This window comes from Uranotaenia lowii, chromosome 3 (genome assembly GCF_029784155.1).
Source record: "Uranotaenia lowii strain MFRU-FL chromosome 3, ASM2978415v1, whole genome shotgun sequence".
Lineage (NCBI taxonomy): Eukaryota > Metazoa > Arthropoda > Insecta > Diptera > Culicidae > Uranotaenia > Uranotaenia lowii.
In genome coordinates this window covers 269,788,021-269,803,113 of record NC_073693.1, presented here as the reverse complement: position 1 = coordinate 269,803,113, position 15,093 = coordinate 269,788,021, and the positions used below count along the sequence as shown (strand labels likewise).

General features: G+C 34.4%; 2 protein-coding genes across 6 annotated transcripts in view; both read right to left on the bottom strand.

Moving 5' to 3' along the window:
* Positions 1-15,093, bottom strand: part of LOC129754870 (protein tincar) — a 473,333-nt gene that overhangs the window by 100,583 nt on the left and 357,657 nt on the right. The window lies entirely within an intron of this gene.
* Positions 296-1,132, bottom strand: LOC129753398 (uncharacterized). The gene has a single exon (XM_055749218.1). The coding sequence runs from the start codon at positions 1,130-1,132 to the stop codon at positions 296-298; it is 837 nt and encodes a 278-aa protein (XP_055605193.1).

Here is a 15,093-nt window from a genome sequence, read left to right as displayed (position 1 = left end):
AAGATTGACGAATACTTGCCTGTAAGGGCAATCTGGGGAGCCTCATCACCACAGACGAACTCAGGGCCGGGACGACTGAAGACGCTGGCTGGAAACGGCGCGACTGAGACGAAGGGCTCCGAGGTCCCCAAAGTGCCAGATTTGTTGCGTCCCGGTGATGGAACCCGTAATGCGGCAGCAATAAGATCAAACTGGAGGATGTCGTCACAACAATCGAACGGAGATTTTATGATGAAACTAGAAGCATTTGATGTCGAGGCCATCAAAGGCCCGCTGTCAGAGAACGTTGAGGCGGTCAATGAAGCGGCGTGACTGGAGTTGTCGAACCACCTGGAGTTGACCTCATCGACGATCTGGGTGGCAGCGTGACAGCTGGTGTTATCGAGTTTTTTGTTCCCATATCCTCAAATTCCCGGAATAGGACCCCTGCTGGCCAAGTCCTCGGGGAAAGTGCCGCGTCCTTGAGCTCAGGATCCACACCAACTTTGAATGAAATGGACCTAAGCGTCGAGACGTTAACATCCTTGCGAACCAGGAGATGAACCTCGGCAGAATCGCATTGAAGACATTCCATGGCAAGCTCTTCGATGTCTTTAGCTGTGACATTGTTTTGTAGTCTCGCCAGATAAACCCAGAATTTTTTTTCGGGAGGAGCGACCGTTGCAATAGTTTTCACGGTGGCCTTTTTTGTACCCACACAAGGTGCCAGAGTCAGATTCTCGACTCGTCGTCTCTTATTCGTTGGAGTTGGAACGCTGGGCCAAGGGGAAGTGATACGGGGGGCAGGGTTGTTGTTGGTCAGCGCTTTCAAACATTTATCCAGCTTTGAATTCGTCGCGGCTAATTCCAATTTCAGCTCCGATACCAAGGAAGCTTGACTTTTTCGAAGGTCTGCTATCAGTAACTCGTAGCAAGCCAAAGAGCGACGAAAGAAAGAGTGCTTCAGTAGTTCGCAACACTCGTCGCAAACCCATAGCAAATTTCTGTTGTCGGCCTTAGATTTTAGGTGCGATGAAAGCAACCCAGCGCATTTCAAGTGGAAAGCTAAACTGCATAGGCCTTGGCAAATGATGCTATCCGTGTTGCTTGTTGGCTTAGCGCACTTATCACAGGCCATTTCGTTTGATGACATGGACGTAACAAAACGAAAATGATATCCAATTCACGGTACCTTATCTTTTGACTAGAATCGAACAGTCCGATTTTGTTCAGTGCAAAGCAAAACAAAATAAACAACGAAGCGGCGTGTAGAAACCGAACTTTCGGCGACGGATTCACGGCACGGAGAGGGCAGATCAGTGAATATTCCACTATGCGCGGCACTACCAGCACGAGAATGTAACACAGGACACGGACGGAACGGTTAAAATCAAAGAGTTCACGGTAAAAAAACAGTAAACACGGAGCACAGTAAGTACACACCATAAACAATGAACTTGACTTATCTCGACTGTTGTTTTAATGATAACAAAATGATGATGACATAATTTCTCGCATCTTAAGCTAGTTGTCTTAAGTTTTTTATTTTTATGTAATATTTGGAAAATCGAGCAATAAATGTACAAATTATAACATTTTTTGATGCCGAAAAAAACTTTACCCAGTATGACGGATCGGCTTGATAAAATTACCTACAAACTTTTTACAGGTTTCCTCATGTTATACCAACATTGTTGGTGTAAAAATATTTTTCGAACGATCACCCAATTTTTTTAAATGAATATTTTTAAAATTCAGTTAGGTTTCTGGGGTTAAATGCAACAAAATGCAAATCAAAGAAATACCTTGTAAATCTCGTTTCCATGTGCTGGAATATGAATGTTTCGTATCACGCGTTTGTAAACATTTAAATTTCATTCATCCAAACATTTATTTTTATAATTTCAGCTTGTAGATTTTTTCGTAGTATTATTTAACCCCTAAATGTATGCAGCATCCTTATTTTCAGAAAAAATGTGAAAATTTGTTTTGACAGACCCAAAAACTACTGCAATTGGTGTTGTCATGCGTAATGGTCTTTAATGCATCGCAAATATATTAAAGACTATGAATTTTTGTACGTGTTCATAAGATTTTTCATTAAAAACAAAGTTTGTTGCAAGTTACCCCATTTTCTAAGGAGTGTGAAAATCGCATGTTTTTAGAAAATTAAAAATAACTGAAGAAACCAAAATTTTTTTTAACTACGCCAATTTGATGCCCCAGCATCCTTAAAACTTTTGATGCATAAAGGATACGATTAACTGTGAACATAAGTTTTTTAGAAGCCATTGAAGTTGAAAATTGTTGCATGTTGCCCCAGTTGACGGTATGCTTCTTAGTGAAGAACAGCCGCGGCGAGCGAAAAAATCTCGTTTGGCGTGTATCTCGTTTTGGGTCTGCAATGTGTTATAGTACTTATATATTTGTAGAAATTATACTGAGAATTCAGAACAGGTTTTTCAGATATTCAAATTAGTGGACTAAAATAACTATTTTTCAGTTTTGCGAACAAAATACACGAGCAACATTTTCAAGTTTTCGCTAATTATGTTTCTTAAGAGCTTCAAATTTAACGTTTTCAGTTTCGATGTGTAAAAATTCCTTAAAAAAGTAATAATTTAGAAATTTTTAAAAAAATCGTTTTTATTGAATTTTTTTGAAAAATTTTTGAATTTCGAAAAAAATGTGAATTTTTTTTATCATCCCTATTCAAGGCAGAATGTCATTTTGAGTTGAGTGAAGAGAGTTACAATTCAATCGTTCATAAATATACTATTGCTCCATAAAAATAAATGATTCTCAAACTCAATTTTAAAGGTTCCAGAAATGTGACGAGTCTCTACGTGGTAGCAAATAATTTATTTGGAATTTAAAAAAAACGATATTAAGTGTTTTCGAAAAAGCTCTATAAGGCTGCATACATTGAGGGGTAAAAAAACTTAAAAATTTAAAAATTACTTTTAACTACAAAAAACAAACAAAATTAGTGTGGCGTGGAACTTTCTACCTATAACCATTATTGTGTTCTTTTATTTTCATCGAAATTCACCGATTAGATGGTTACCTGATAAATTTTAGATATGTAGATTTACTTTTAAAAACTTAGTGAGTATACATGGAACCATTTTATTTATCGAAAATTTGCATCTCTAATTTTAGCACCATTCAAAAGTTGGGGCTTTCCCTATTCACTTGAGTCCAAATTTTAAATAATCTATCGGAGGGTCTTAAATAATTATTTTTTTAAAGATTTTTTTTACATTTTTAATGTTTTTTTCAAAGACAAAATCATACTAATGACAGTTAAAACGCTTGTCTTATCTTTATCGTTAATCCAACTTCATATGCTCATAACATGATCTAATAGGAAATTTTCCTGGCTACAACTTTGTACAAGAAATTAAAGTGATACAAATTAAGGGAAAATCAATCTTTTACATACATTTGATCAGGATATTCTGAAGTAAAGAGCATTTATGGTAGGCTTACCAGATACTTTCAGAAAAAAGCGGGACATTTCACAAATAAAAAGCGGGACATCGCCGAAAAAAACGGGACATTTTGGAAACTATTCAAAATCAAATTTTTACGACCATTTTCATACATATGTACATATATGTTCCTTCAGCTAAAATAGTGTATAGAAAGTAATGAATATGGATAAAGGAAATTTGTTCAAAAAATTTAATTCTGAAGAAAACTTCCATATTTGTAAACTGCGAACACTGCAGTCGAAAATGTTGAAGTTCAAAGCAATTTGAATCCCAAATTTGAAGAAAGTATTTATGTTTTAAAATAGTCGTTTTTGATCATCTACCTAGATTATTTAATTTAACTCTTCCATTCATTCATTGTTTGATTTAAAACTTTTTTTTTCGCTCGGTAGTCCTGTTTTATTTTATCCGCAATTAATTTTTTCTAAGGCTTTATATTCAAGGGATTTTACTAGGATTCCGGAGAAAAATATTGAGCCATCATCATTTGAAACAATTTAAAGAATGTCATTTTCAAAAGAAACATATTTACATCGCTAGTACGTGATAAAAGAACGCTTAACTGAACCCAATTTTTATGGTGATGAAAAGATAAGCTTGCCTGAGAGCCGGGCTTGCCCGAACTTACCCGGACATTTGACACAAAATTTAAAAAAAGTTAGCTTCTGCTTGTTGCCCGGATTTCGTAGAAAAAAAGCTTGGATTTGGCACAGACTTTTTCACATTATTTAAAAAATTGAACAAAAAAATTAAATTGAGCCATTTATTTATTTCTTTTTTTTGGCGTCCACAAACGATTTTTTGAGCAAGTTAAATAATTATGAACAGTTTTTCGGAAGCCTAAGACACGATTTAAAATGAGCTGTTATGTTTTGATTTTTATTGATTGATGTTTATTGGCTTTTTGATTTTTATTGAATAATTCCGTGGTATTGACCAAATTTTTCTCGGATATCGCCCGGATTTTGGGTTGAAAATTTTAAAATCAGATGCCCGGTTTTAAGATCAAATTTCCCAGATTCACCCGGTCCGGATATGTTTGAAAAATATCCTGGCAATCTTAAATTCTAAACTAAACGAGTTATTTAACTTTGGAAAAATGCTAATAATTTTGAGAAAAAGAAACACAAAAAAAAACATTATACCTATTTGAATGATTTTCTGTGTTAAACCATTGAATATGAATTGAAGCAAAATTAAGGTTTTCCCGTGTAAGACAGTGAAACTTCATAAAAGTGTTACCTATTTAATTTTTACAGCCTTATCGGTGAATGTCATGTTCTTTAAGTAAGAAAGTTTCTAGTTTTTAAAATCATAAATGGATAAAAAAAATTAGAAAACAATGACAGGAGTAGAAAATGATCGAAGTGCGATTTTATAAGAAGCGTTTTCATTAAGCTCGGACCAACTATTTTGAAGTGAAGAATCGAAGAAGGTTGAGTCTACCACAAAAATTTTCTCAGGAAAAAGCGGGACATTTTGAGAGAAAAGCGGGACGGCGGGACATCCTCTAAAAAAGCGGGACATGTCCCGCTTTTGCGGGACGGATGGCAACCCTAATTTATGGGGTTTTATTATTCCGGAAATAATATCAATTTCTTTTTTTGTCACTCCGATTTTTCCAACAATCCCCGAGGGGAGGATTAAAAAATGTTTAAGTTGTTTTAAATAAAAATTTGATAAATTGTTCGAAAATTCAAACAGTTGAAAGAGCGGAGTCCTAACTGACAAAATGAGACAAAATAAGAATTATATCACCTGTAGTTTACGAATTTTTTTTCATATTTTTGAACTAAATTTTCTTCATTTTATGATTTGTGCTATGTATTTAGTTTGTTCACAAGTTTGTTACATGAAAGCTTTTGTCCAAATTTTTCCAAATTATTGAAATTTTAAATTTATTTTTATTAATCCCTCCCTTCCTCGCGATGTTCCAACTACGAATAATAAAAGAAAGATTTCAAATTTTAAAAAAAAATGACACCTGAGCTGTACATGAAAATTTTGATACTCATTTCATATTTTGTGCAATGTATGTTCTTGAAAATGTACATAATCTGGGCAAATAAATGTAAAAAAAATTGTTTTATACATTTCAAGCCACTGCAAAAAAAATCTAATCAAGACAAGATGTTATTTTTTTCATTCATAACAGTTAGAAAATGACATATCTGGGGAAAGCCAAAAATGTAGAAATCCACAGACAATCGTTTGCAGTGTTCTATACTTTCAGATAAAAATCCGTGCTTAAAAAATTAATCTAGGAAATTTTATTAAAAAAAGTTTCGGAACGAATGTAAAATTTATAGAAACGTAACAAAAAATTCTCGAAAGGCTGATAACTTAAGATCTGTCATCTTAAAGTGAATTGAGAGAAGATTCTCAAATAACATTATTACACAAAGATTTTTTACGCGGTTTTTTTTACACGGTATTTTTTACACGTTTTTTTTACACGGTTTTTTACACGTTTTTTTTTAACGGTTTTCGGGAATAAACACGGTTTTTTTTGCTCGTCAGTGTAAAAAAAACCCTACTGTTCATTGAATCCATCATTAAAAATTGTTGAAAACAAAGTTGATGTTGAGATTTTGCAATCTTCTCAAAATCAATGAAAAACGATCTGTTCGTGAACTTTTGACAAAAATTAACCATCATTAATTCTCACTTGAAAACTCAAATTTTACCACATTTTAACATACACGAATGCCTCCAAAAACGCTAACAAATGCAATAATATTTTTGGTTCTATATATGGCACTTTACTATCTTTGTGATACCCGTGTCTAAGGTTTAACAATCGATTAACAGTGAAAAGTATGAAAACCTTCAAAAATCATAAAAAAGGATGAAAGGATTTTCAACAAAGAAATCTCATTTCGATATCCAGGTGAATTATTTAAAATTTGGGCCTAAATGTAAGAAGAAAGTCCAATTTGTTTCCTAGTCCTAAATATTTGTTCAAGTAGTCCGCACACTAACTTAGCTCAAAATATAAATAACTAAATTTCCAAGAAAAGTGGGAGACATTTTTATCATAAAAAAGCCCCAGAAATGCATCCTACTGTAGATTATTTTGAATAAATTTATGTAAAGGATTGATGTTTTAATGTAAATAAACTATTATGAACATTTAAATACTCTACAATCAATAACTAAGTTGGTAGAATACTGTTTCTGGGCTTGGTTCAATCAGTGATGAGGAGCTTTGTTAATTTTTTTAAATGAAATAACCACTCTGTTTGTCACATTACAACTCTTTTCCCTCAATTTGTAGAACTTTGATGTCTTGTACAAAGTTTTAGCCAGGAAATTTCCTATTAGAACATGTTATGAACGTACGGAGTTGGATTAACGATTAAGATAAGACAAGCCAATTTATTTCACAAAAGGACTAAACTCACGCAAAGCCGAAAAGTTTAACTTTCATGTGAAGTCAATCGTTTTTTCCTTAATGGTTCCATTTTATCATCAAATGTGTTTGATTTAGGCCAAATATTTTTTGAAATTTTAAGTTCCAAATAAAACAATTCAATTTATTGTTGCATAAATACCAATTTTCATTTATACGAAGCTGGATTCATCAACTTTGAAAGTTTTAATTTAAGACAAAATTATTGATGATCATCAGTAAAAAAATATTCAGTAAAATCTTCAGTTAAAAATTCTGGAGGATCTATGTTACTCTGGTGCTCAAAATGACCCCAGTTAACGGTATTTCACTATTGAATCATTGAATGTATTGAGAAAATGAAATTTCATTCGCTTATAATAGATCCAGCATCAATTTTATTATCAACAATTTTATCCAAACTTGAACATTCGATGACGTTGATTGAAAACTGAATTTTATTTTCAAATAAAAATTTTTATTAAAAGCTTGAAATCTAATTCCAAATCTGCATAAAATGCCATTTTTGCCTTCTCCACCTTTTGGCTGACCACGTGTTTTACTGATCGCTGATTGGTGATCGACTAAAAAATTGACTACTCAAGGAATCTCCAGTAGGAAACTTTGCAACGAAAAAATCGGAATAAAATCGTTCTAGCTAGAAACGTCGTTGGGTGAAGTTCTTTCTTCAAATGGAACAAAAAGAACATTGTTACTACAAAAGTTTATTTTCTGTATGAGTTTTAGGGGCTTATCGTATGGAAACTAACTTTTCAAAGAAATACAGTTACAGATTTTTTTAAAAATTCAATTGATTTTATCTTAACAAAGGCTGAAAAATTCACATTTTCCGTGATGCCAAGAGTGATGTATATGCTTATTTTGATTATTTCGAGCTCATATAAGTTTGAATGCATTATTGAGAAAGTTTTATCAGAACAATTTCCTATTCTAAGCTTTTAATGCTGATTACAGAGATCAATTTATTTCACCCTACCCAATTGTTCTATGATCAATATAATCTACCCAACTTTCGCAGCAAATTAGCTTGTTATTAGCAAACCAATCGAAGCGTAAATTAAAATCTAATTAGTAACTCATTGAAAGGCTCAACGCGTACCAATAAAAAACGAGCAGAATTCGCGATTTCCATAAATGGCCTGAGCACGCTTTAAACAAAAACAATACTACATCTCTGGTGTTCATTTGCCAAACATGGTCACATTAACCCATTCCATAATCCAAACGAAACTAAGCCCGGAAAAACCACTCAGCGTGATTATTATTTCACAATTAATTTCATGTCCGACAGATGCCAGAACGATCAATCATTATTAGAGGAAGCTCTCCACATTTTACGCCGCAAAGCTTCTACCTACACAATTTAGGATTTCGTTTCGGCAATTTGTTGAGATGCGTTCAGATTTTCCCGATATTTCGAAACCATCCTTTTCCAGGCCATTATAAACGAGCAAAATTTTTATTCATCACACAGTCAGCACAAATCTCTGGCAACACCCCAAAAACTCCCCCGAAAAACAACCGGATGCGAAAATTCCATTGAGCCTTTTGGGGTTGGGTAACTTTGCTTAAGCATTAGGCAAGTTTGAAAAGTTCGGCAAGCGTCGTAATTTTTGCGCGGGCCCGGTTCGAAATCCAATGAAACCAACTTTTGCCATTGCTTTGGGCTATTTTACTGCGTCAAAGCTGAAAGTTATTTCACTTCTCCCTGTTTTTCCCCCCGTTTTCCAACTCATCTTTTCGAAGCTCCTTTTTTAAGATAACTCTGAGTGTCGGTTTCCGATTCGTTCTCTTCTTAACCGAATTGCTGCACTTCGGAGTAAATAATAAATTTGCCTCTTCTTAATATTTTATCACCGGAATAGGAGGTTTCCCTTCGTTTCATAAATAAAACCGTTCGTTTGTGGTTTTCCAACAGCAATGGCAAATAATAACACTAGTTTACAAAATTTAAAAAAAAATCGTGAACTTGATTAACTGACTAACATTTTTAATGTAAAATCGGGCGCTGAATCCGAAAATGAAATTCAAAAAAATCTCAGTAGAACCGTTTTTGAGTTATGCTCCAAATATGAAGTTTCGAAAAAATTAAAAAAGTTCTTGTACTTAGATTAAAATATCTCGGACGGCATAACAGTAATTTGAAATCCCTCTTTTGCATATTGAAGGTGAATAAGTTCATCTGAACACTGTTTTTGCGTTTGACCAACAGTATTGCTGATACTAGTGACTTTATGTGAAATAAAAAGTATTAAAAACGCATTTTTTTAGAGAAAATTTTGTTCAACGAAAGTTTTAGACTCGATGGTAGCATTCAAAAAATCTGATTTTCTTTTGCACTTAAATGTCAATTTAAAACAAAGATTTCAAGTGGTTATTTATCAAAATCGGTTGGAAATTGAAGAAGTTATGGCTACTTTACCATAACTGAAATTTTTGGAGTTTTTAATAATTTAACGAACCGCAGTACACTTATAATAGTATAGGAAGAATGAAACATGATAAATCTCACTCGCTCCAAGTCAAAATTATCTATTAGCTTATCAGAAGGTCAAATGCCAAGTTTCTGGAAGATCTGACCATAGGGAGGGGTTGCTTAAGTCTCAAACGTGAATAAAATTTTGAGGTAATTTGCCCGGATGGAACGAAAAATACTGGTTTTTCATCAATAACTTTTTTCATCACTAGCTGATTGTTTTTTATGGTTGATTTTCTTGAAGCCTAAGTTGAGACAAATATTTCACCCGAAGATTGTAACTTGATTGGATTTGAAACAGAAAAGTTATTGCGGTTCAAAGGTCGCAAAATTTGTCCAACACGCAATGAGTACTTTTTACGCATTGCATTTTATATGACAATTTTCGACCAAAATACAATCTTTGAACCGCAATAACTTTTCTGTTTCAAACCCAATCGAGTTACAGTCTTCGGGTGAAATATTTGTCTCAACTTAGGCTTCAAGAAAATCAACCATAAAAAACAATCAGCTAGTGATGAAAAAAGTTATTGATGAAAAACCAGTATTTTTCGTTCCATCCGGGCAAATTACCTCAAAATTTTATTCACGTTTGAGACTTAAGCAACCCCTCCCTATGGTCAGATCTTCCAGAAACTTGGCATGTGACCTTCTGATAAGCTAATAGATAATTTTGACTTGGAGCGAGTGAGATTTATCATGTTTCATTCTTCCTATACTATGATAAGTGTACTGCGGTTCGTTAAATTATTAAAAACTCCAAAAATTTCAGTTATGGTAAAGTAGCCATAACTTCTTCAATTTTCAACCGATTTTGATAAATAACCACTTGAAATCTTTGTTTTAAATTGACATTTAAGCGCAAAAGAAAATCAGATTTTTCAAATGCTACCATCGAGTCTAAAACTTTCGTTGAAACAAAATTTTCTCTAAAAAAATGCGTTTTTAATAAATTTTTTTCTCATAAAGTCACTAATATCAGCAATACTGTTGGTCAAACGCAAAAACAGTGTTCAGATGATCGATAAAAAACTTATTAACCTTCAATATGCAAAAGAGGGATTTCAAATTACTGTTATGCCGTCCGAGATATTTTAATCTAAGTACAAGAACTTTTTTAATTTTTTCGAAATTTCATATTTGGAGCATAACTCAAAAACGGTTCTACTGAGATTTTTTTGAATTTCATTTTCGGATCCAGCGCCCGATTTCACATTGGAAATGACCTTCAGTTTACTGAGTTCAAAAATGCTGTAAACTAGTATAATTACATAGTTGATTCTGTGAGAATAGTGGAAGCTCAAAGATTTTAAGGAGGCCAACAATTGTTGATCCTATTTTAGGAGTTTACTATAACAATTCAATTTTATTTAAAAATTTTGAAACCCCACGTTTTAAAGTGAAAAGACCAAAAAGCTGAGAAATATATCTAGGTTAGGAATATTGAAATGAACTTAATAAATTGTATTTTTGAAGCTAAACATTCGATTTGATTGTTGAATTTTATTTGATTCAAGTGATTGAATGTTTTGTTAGAAGCTTCTTGTGAAAAAGACCCGAAACAAATAAATGTTCATCAAATCTAAATTTCTTGGTGCTGAAAGATTCTCAGAATGGTTCCATGACAAGGCGAACATCAGCCACACCAAGAACGGTAGGAAAATTAATTCTACTTTACGCTGCTGCTGGGAAACTGCTGGCTCTATGTATTGTTAATAGCTAAAACGGGAAAATTAATTAAAATTTGTACTTTCGGTTGAATGTTTATCTACCTACTTACCCTTTTCAAGGGGGAGCTATTGTATGATGGTTTTCTTATTTCGTTCCACCGAGATAATCCTTTAAAGAGTTTTTCGTGCCTTTTACATAAATCATTCAAATATTAAGTATCGAATGCATTTTTTTAAATTCAAAGTACATTGGAAGTATTTATCCATATCGTTCAATGTTCGGAGATTTGCTTTCCAAATTACTTAGGTACTCACATTTTTGCGATTCTGTGTATTGATTTTAAGATCTTGATTTAGAACTTGTTCCGAAAATTATAAACAAAAGTTCTCAACATATCTATTTAATCTCTTTTAAGCAAGGCTTCCGTTATTGTCGTGAAACTGCAACGGATTGATATGGAAATTAAAGAGACGTAGAGCGGAGGGTTATTAACTAAGGCCTTATTTTGAATGAGTTTAAGAAATGGGTTTTTTTTCTTGTTTTCTGACGGGTTTGCGCCAGGCGTCTTCAGATCTTACTCATAATTTAAAATAGATTACTTACAATTTTATTTTTTAAGTTTTTTTTTCGTGAATCAAATAAAACCATATTTCTTACATAACTCTGATGGGGTAAGAACACTATATCTCGCGTGAGCTTTCAGTACGCCGAGTGAAACATTTCATGAATTCAGTATAATGATGAAAGGTTTTTTGGATGAAATTTTGATAGTGTGGCTTAAGCTTGTTCCACAGCTTCGAATCTTCATGTTTTTTTTCGGGGAAATATGTTTTAAAATCATCATTTTAGTCTTTTTATTCAAATTGTTTTCTCCCAGTTATTAAACACAATGATTCTAATATTGAACAGGCAATGTTCTAATTATTGAACACGTAAACATTGGAAATCATTGTATATATTTATGGGTATTTCGCTTGATAGTATGCTTTGCACGGGCGATTTTGGTTGAGCTAGCAACCAAGAATGAGTTTATTTATATTTCCAAGCACCAACCGATGTTTGTTCAATAACTGGTACAGACCCCGTTCGATTTTGGCAACACGCCCTTACAATTTTAGTTGCGAAAATCGAATGTTGCCAAAATCAAACGGTTTTTTTCTTAACTTTTTTTCAGTTATTTTTACAAAATAACTATTATTATTATCAATAGCGTTATTTTTAGTCAATTTCCGACCATTTGTAGTCAATATTTTATGTTTTTCATCATGTTTTTGATGCATTTTGCACTTTTCTTATTTTATTTGAAATGTTTGTTTTCATTTGTCGTATTTGCTGTTTTTGTCATTCTTCATCATTTTTTCGTTGTTTTTGTCATTTTCAGTCTTTAGTTTGAATTTGTTTTTAAACTTTTTGAATTAAAGGTTATGTTATAACGAAAACTAAAAGGTAATGTTGTTTCTAAAAACCGTTCAATTTTGGCACATTTGCCAAAATCGGATGTTGCCAAAATCGATTGTTGCCAAAATCGAATGTTGCCAAAAACGAACGGGGTCTGTACATGCATTTCTTTACGAAACGAGTACTGCAAGATTGAACGTTCAATAATTGAAACATTGGCGTTGATCCAATGATTGAACACTACACCGCTACAAGCTTTGTATTAAAATTTCAAATTCTTAAATTTTTACACCTCCCATAAATTTTTTTGGTTGGTTTTGCTGTCAGAAATAGCAATACAAATTTTAGAAGCGATCCATCCAGTCCGGAATTAGCGCAACGAGTTTTCATTTTGTATGGAAATTAAAGGGTAATACGGTCAAAATTTGGTCAATATCTACTTAACGTATTTCTCTCAATTTTGCATTTAAAAAACCTGAACACCCCTCATTTTGAAGGTGTGTATGTGTAGAATGTTCCTCCCAATTTGATTTTGGAATTCACTCTTCAGTTGTCAAAATGCCGTCCAAGGAAGAAGAGCAGCGTATAAAAATTTTGCTCGCGCATCGCGAAAATCCGAGCTACTCGCACCCAAAGCTACCAAAATCGCTAAAAGTTGCCAAATCAACCGTTACAAATGAAATTAAAGTGTTTGGGAAACGTTTGTTGACAGCCAGGAAGTCTGGATCGGGAGGAAATCGAAAACCGGAAGCCGCTGAGACGACAAAGAGAGTTGCCGGTAGTTTCAAGCGAAACCCTATCCTCTCTCTCCGAGATGCCGCAAATAAGCTGAGTGTGTCGTCTACAATCGTGCATCGAGCCAAAAAACGAGCCGGGCTATCGACTTACAAGAAGGTAGTGACTCCAAATCGCGATGATAAACAAAATACGACGGCCAAAGCGCGATCCAGAGGCTGTACACGACGATGCTGACGAAGTTTGACTGCGTGGTAATGGACGACGAAACCTACGTCAAAGTCGACTACAAGCAGCTTCCGGGACAGGAGTTTTATACGCCAAAAGGAAGGGGAAAGGTAGCAGATATTTTCAAGCACATGAAACTGTCAAAGTTCGCGAAGAAATATCTGGTTTGGCAAGCCATCTGTACCTGTGGCTTGAAAAGCAGCATTTTCATAGCTTCCGGGACTGTCAACCAAGAAAGTTACGTGAAATAGTGTATGAATAAACGTCTGCTGCCTTTTCTGAAGAAACACGGTTGTTCCGTACTGTTTTGGCCGGATTTGGCATCTTGCCATTACGGTAAAAAGGCCATTCAGTGGTACGCCGCCAACAACGTGCAGGTGGTTCCTAAGGACAAGAACCCTCCCAACACGCCAGAGCTCCGCCCAATTGAGAAATACTGGGCTATTGTCAAGCGGAACCTAGAGAAGACCAAAAACAGCTAAGGACGAGCAGCATTTCAAGGCAAACTGGCTTTCTGTGGCGAAAAAGTTGGACAAGGTGGCTGTACAAAATCTGATGGCAGGGATTAAGCGTAAGGCCCGGCAATTCGGATTTAGAAAAGCGAAACGGCACTGAATATTTTTCCTGAATTTTATACTAATTAAACTTGAAAAATAAATTTAATTTGATTTTTGAAATAAACGATTTCACTGATTTACACGTGTTTTCCCTTAACCAAATTTTGACTGTATCACCCTTTAGTATGGGAAAACATAATTTTTCAGTCAAACATCGCCAGAGATGTTCTGAAAGTTCTAAAAAATATAACTTTGGATGAAACATGTTCTTTGATTCTTGCATTACAATTCATGTGAACAAAGCACCAACCATAATTGTACCCCTGAAAAGATATTTAATGTCATATCAAATTTTTGTTTTCAAAATTCATTTATTTTATTATATCGTTTTGACTGCTTGTTTGAAAGCTGTGTAACAGTAGGAAAAATTTACTAATTAAATTTTCTATTATTTGATCGATTTTAAATAAACATGTCCAGAAAGGGCGAAGCGCGCTATGTACCTTTAGCAGTAAGCAGATTTCATATTTGTTTAAATTTATGTGCAGTTTTCAACATAACACTTTAAAAGAAATTTTTATGTCAGTATATTTGGCAGCACTGCGCGTAGCAATACATGTTTACATCTGTGAACAGGGTTGCCAACATTTTTTTTTTAAATCATGGAACTGATGAAATAAAAATCAGGTGTATTCAGGCTACGTTACATGAAACTAATGAGTTTACCCGACAAAACTCAGTAACACGAGACTCTTTGACCTGGGTCTCAGAGTCGGCGCGCTACTGGGCAAACTGGAGGGGCTACGCGGGAAAAGGGCGGACCAACCTTTAACTTTACCAAGGCACTTCCTATCTGTTTAGTAAAAAACTTGATTTGTTCTCAAGGGGTTTTTATTGTTACAATTGATTGGGTGTGGGTGTGTAGTGTGTGAGATTTATTTGGGCTATTCTGGGTACGTACCATCGATGGTTCTCTCGTTGTTCGTGGTTTCCGGTGATGACGACCTTCACCAGGCCACCAGGATTGGCCCAGGTGAAGGCAGAGCTCGTCTGGTGAGCGGACCTCGGCTGGACGCAGCAGCACAAAATGGCGGGGTAAGTCCTGGGTTTGTTGGCTTAACAGCTCGGAAAAGGGCGATT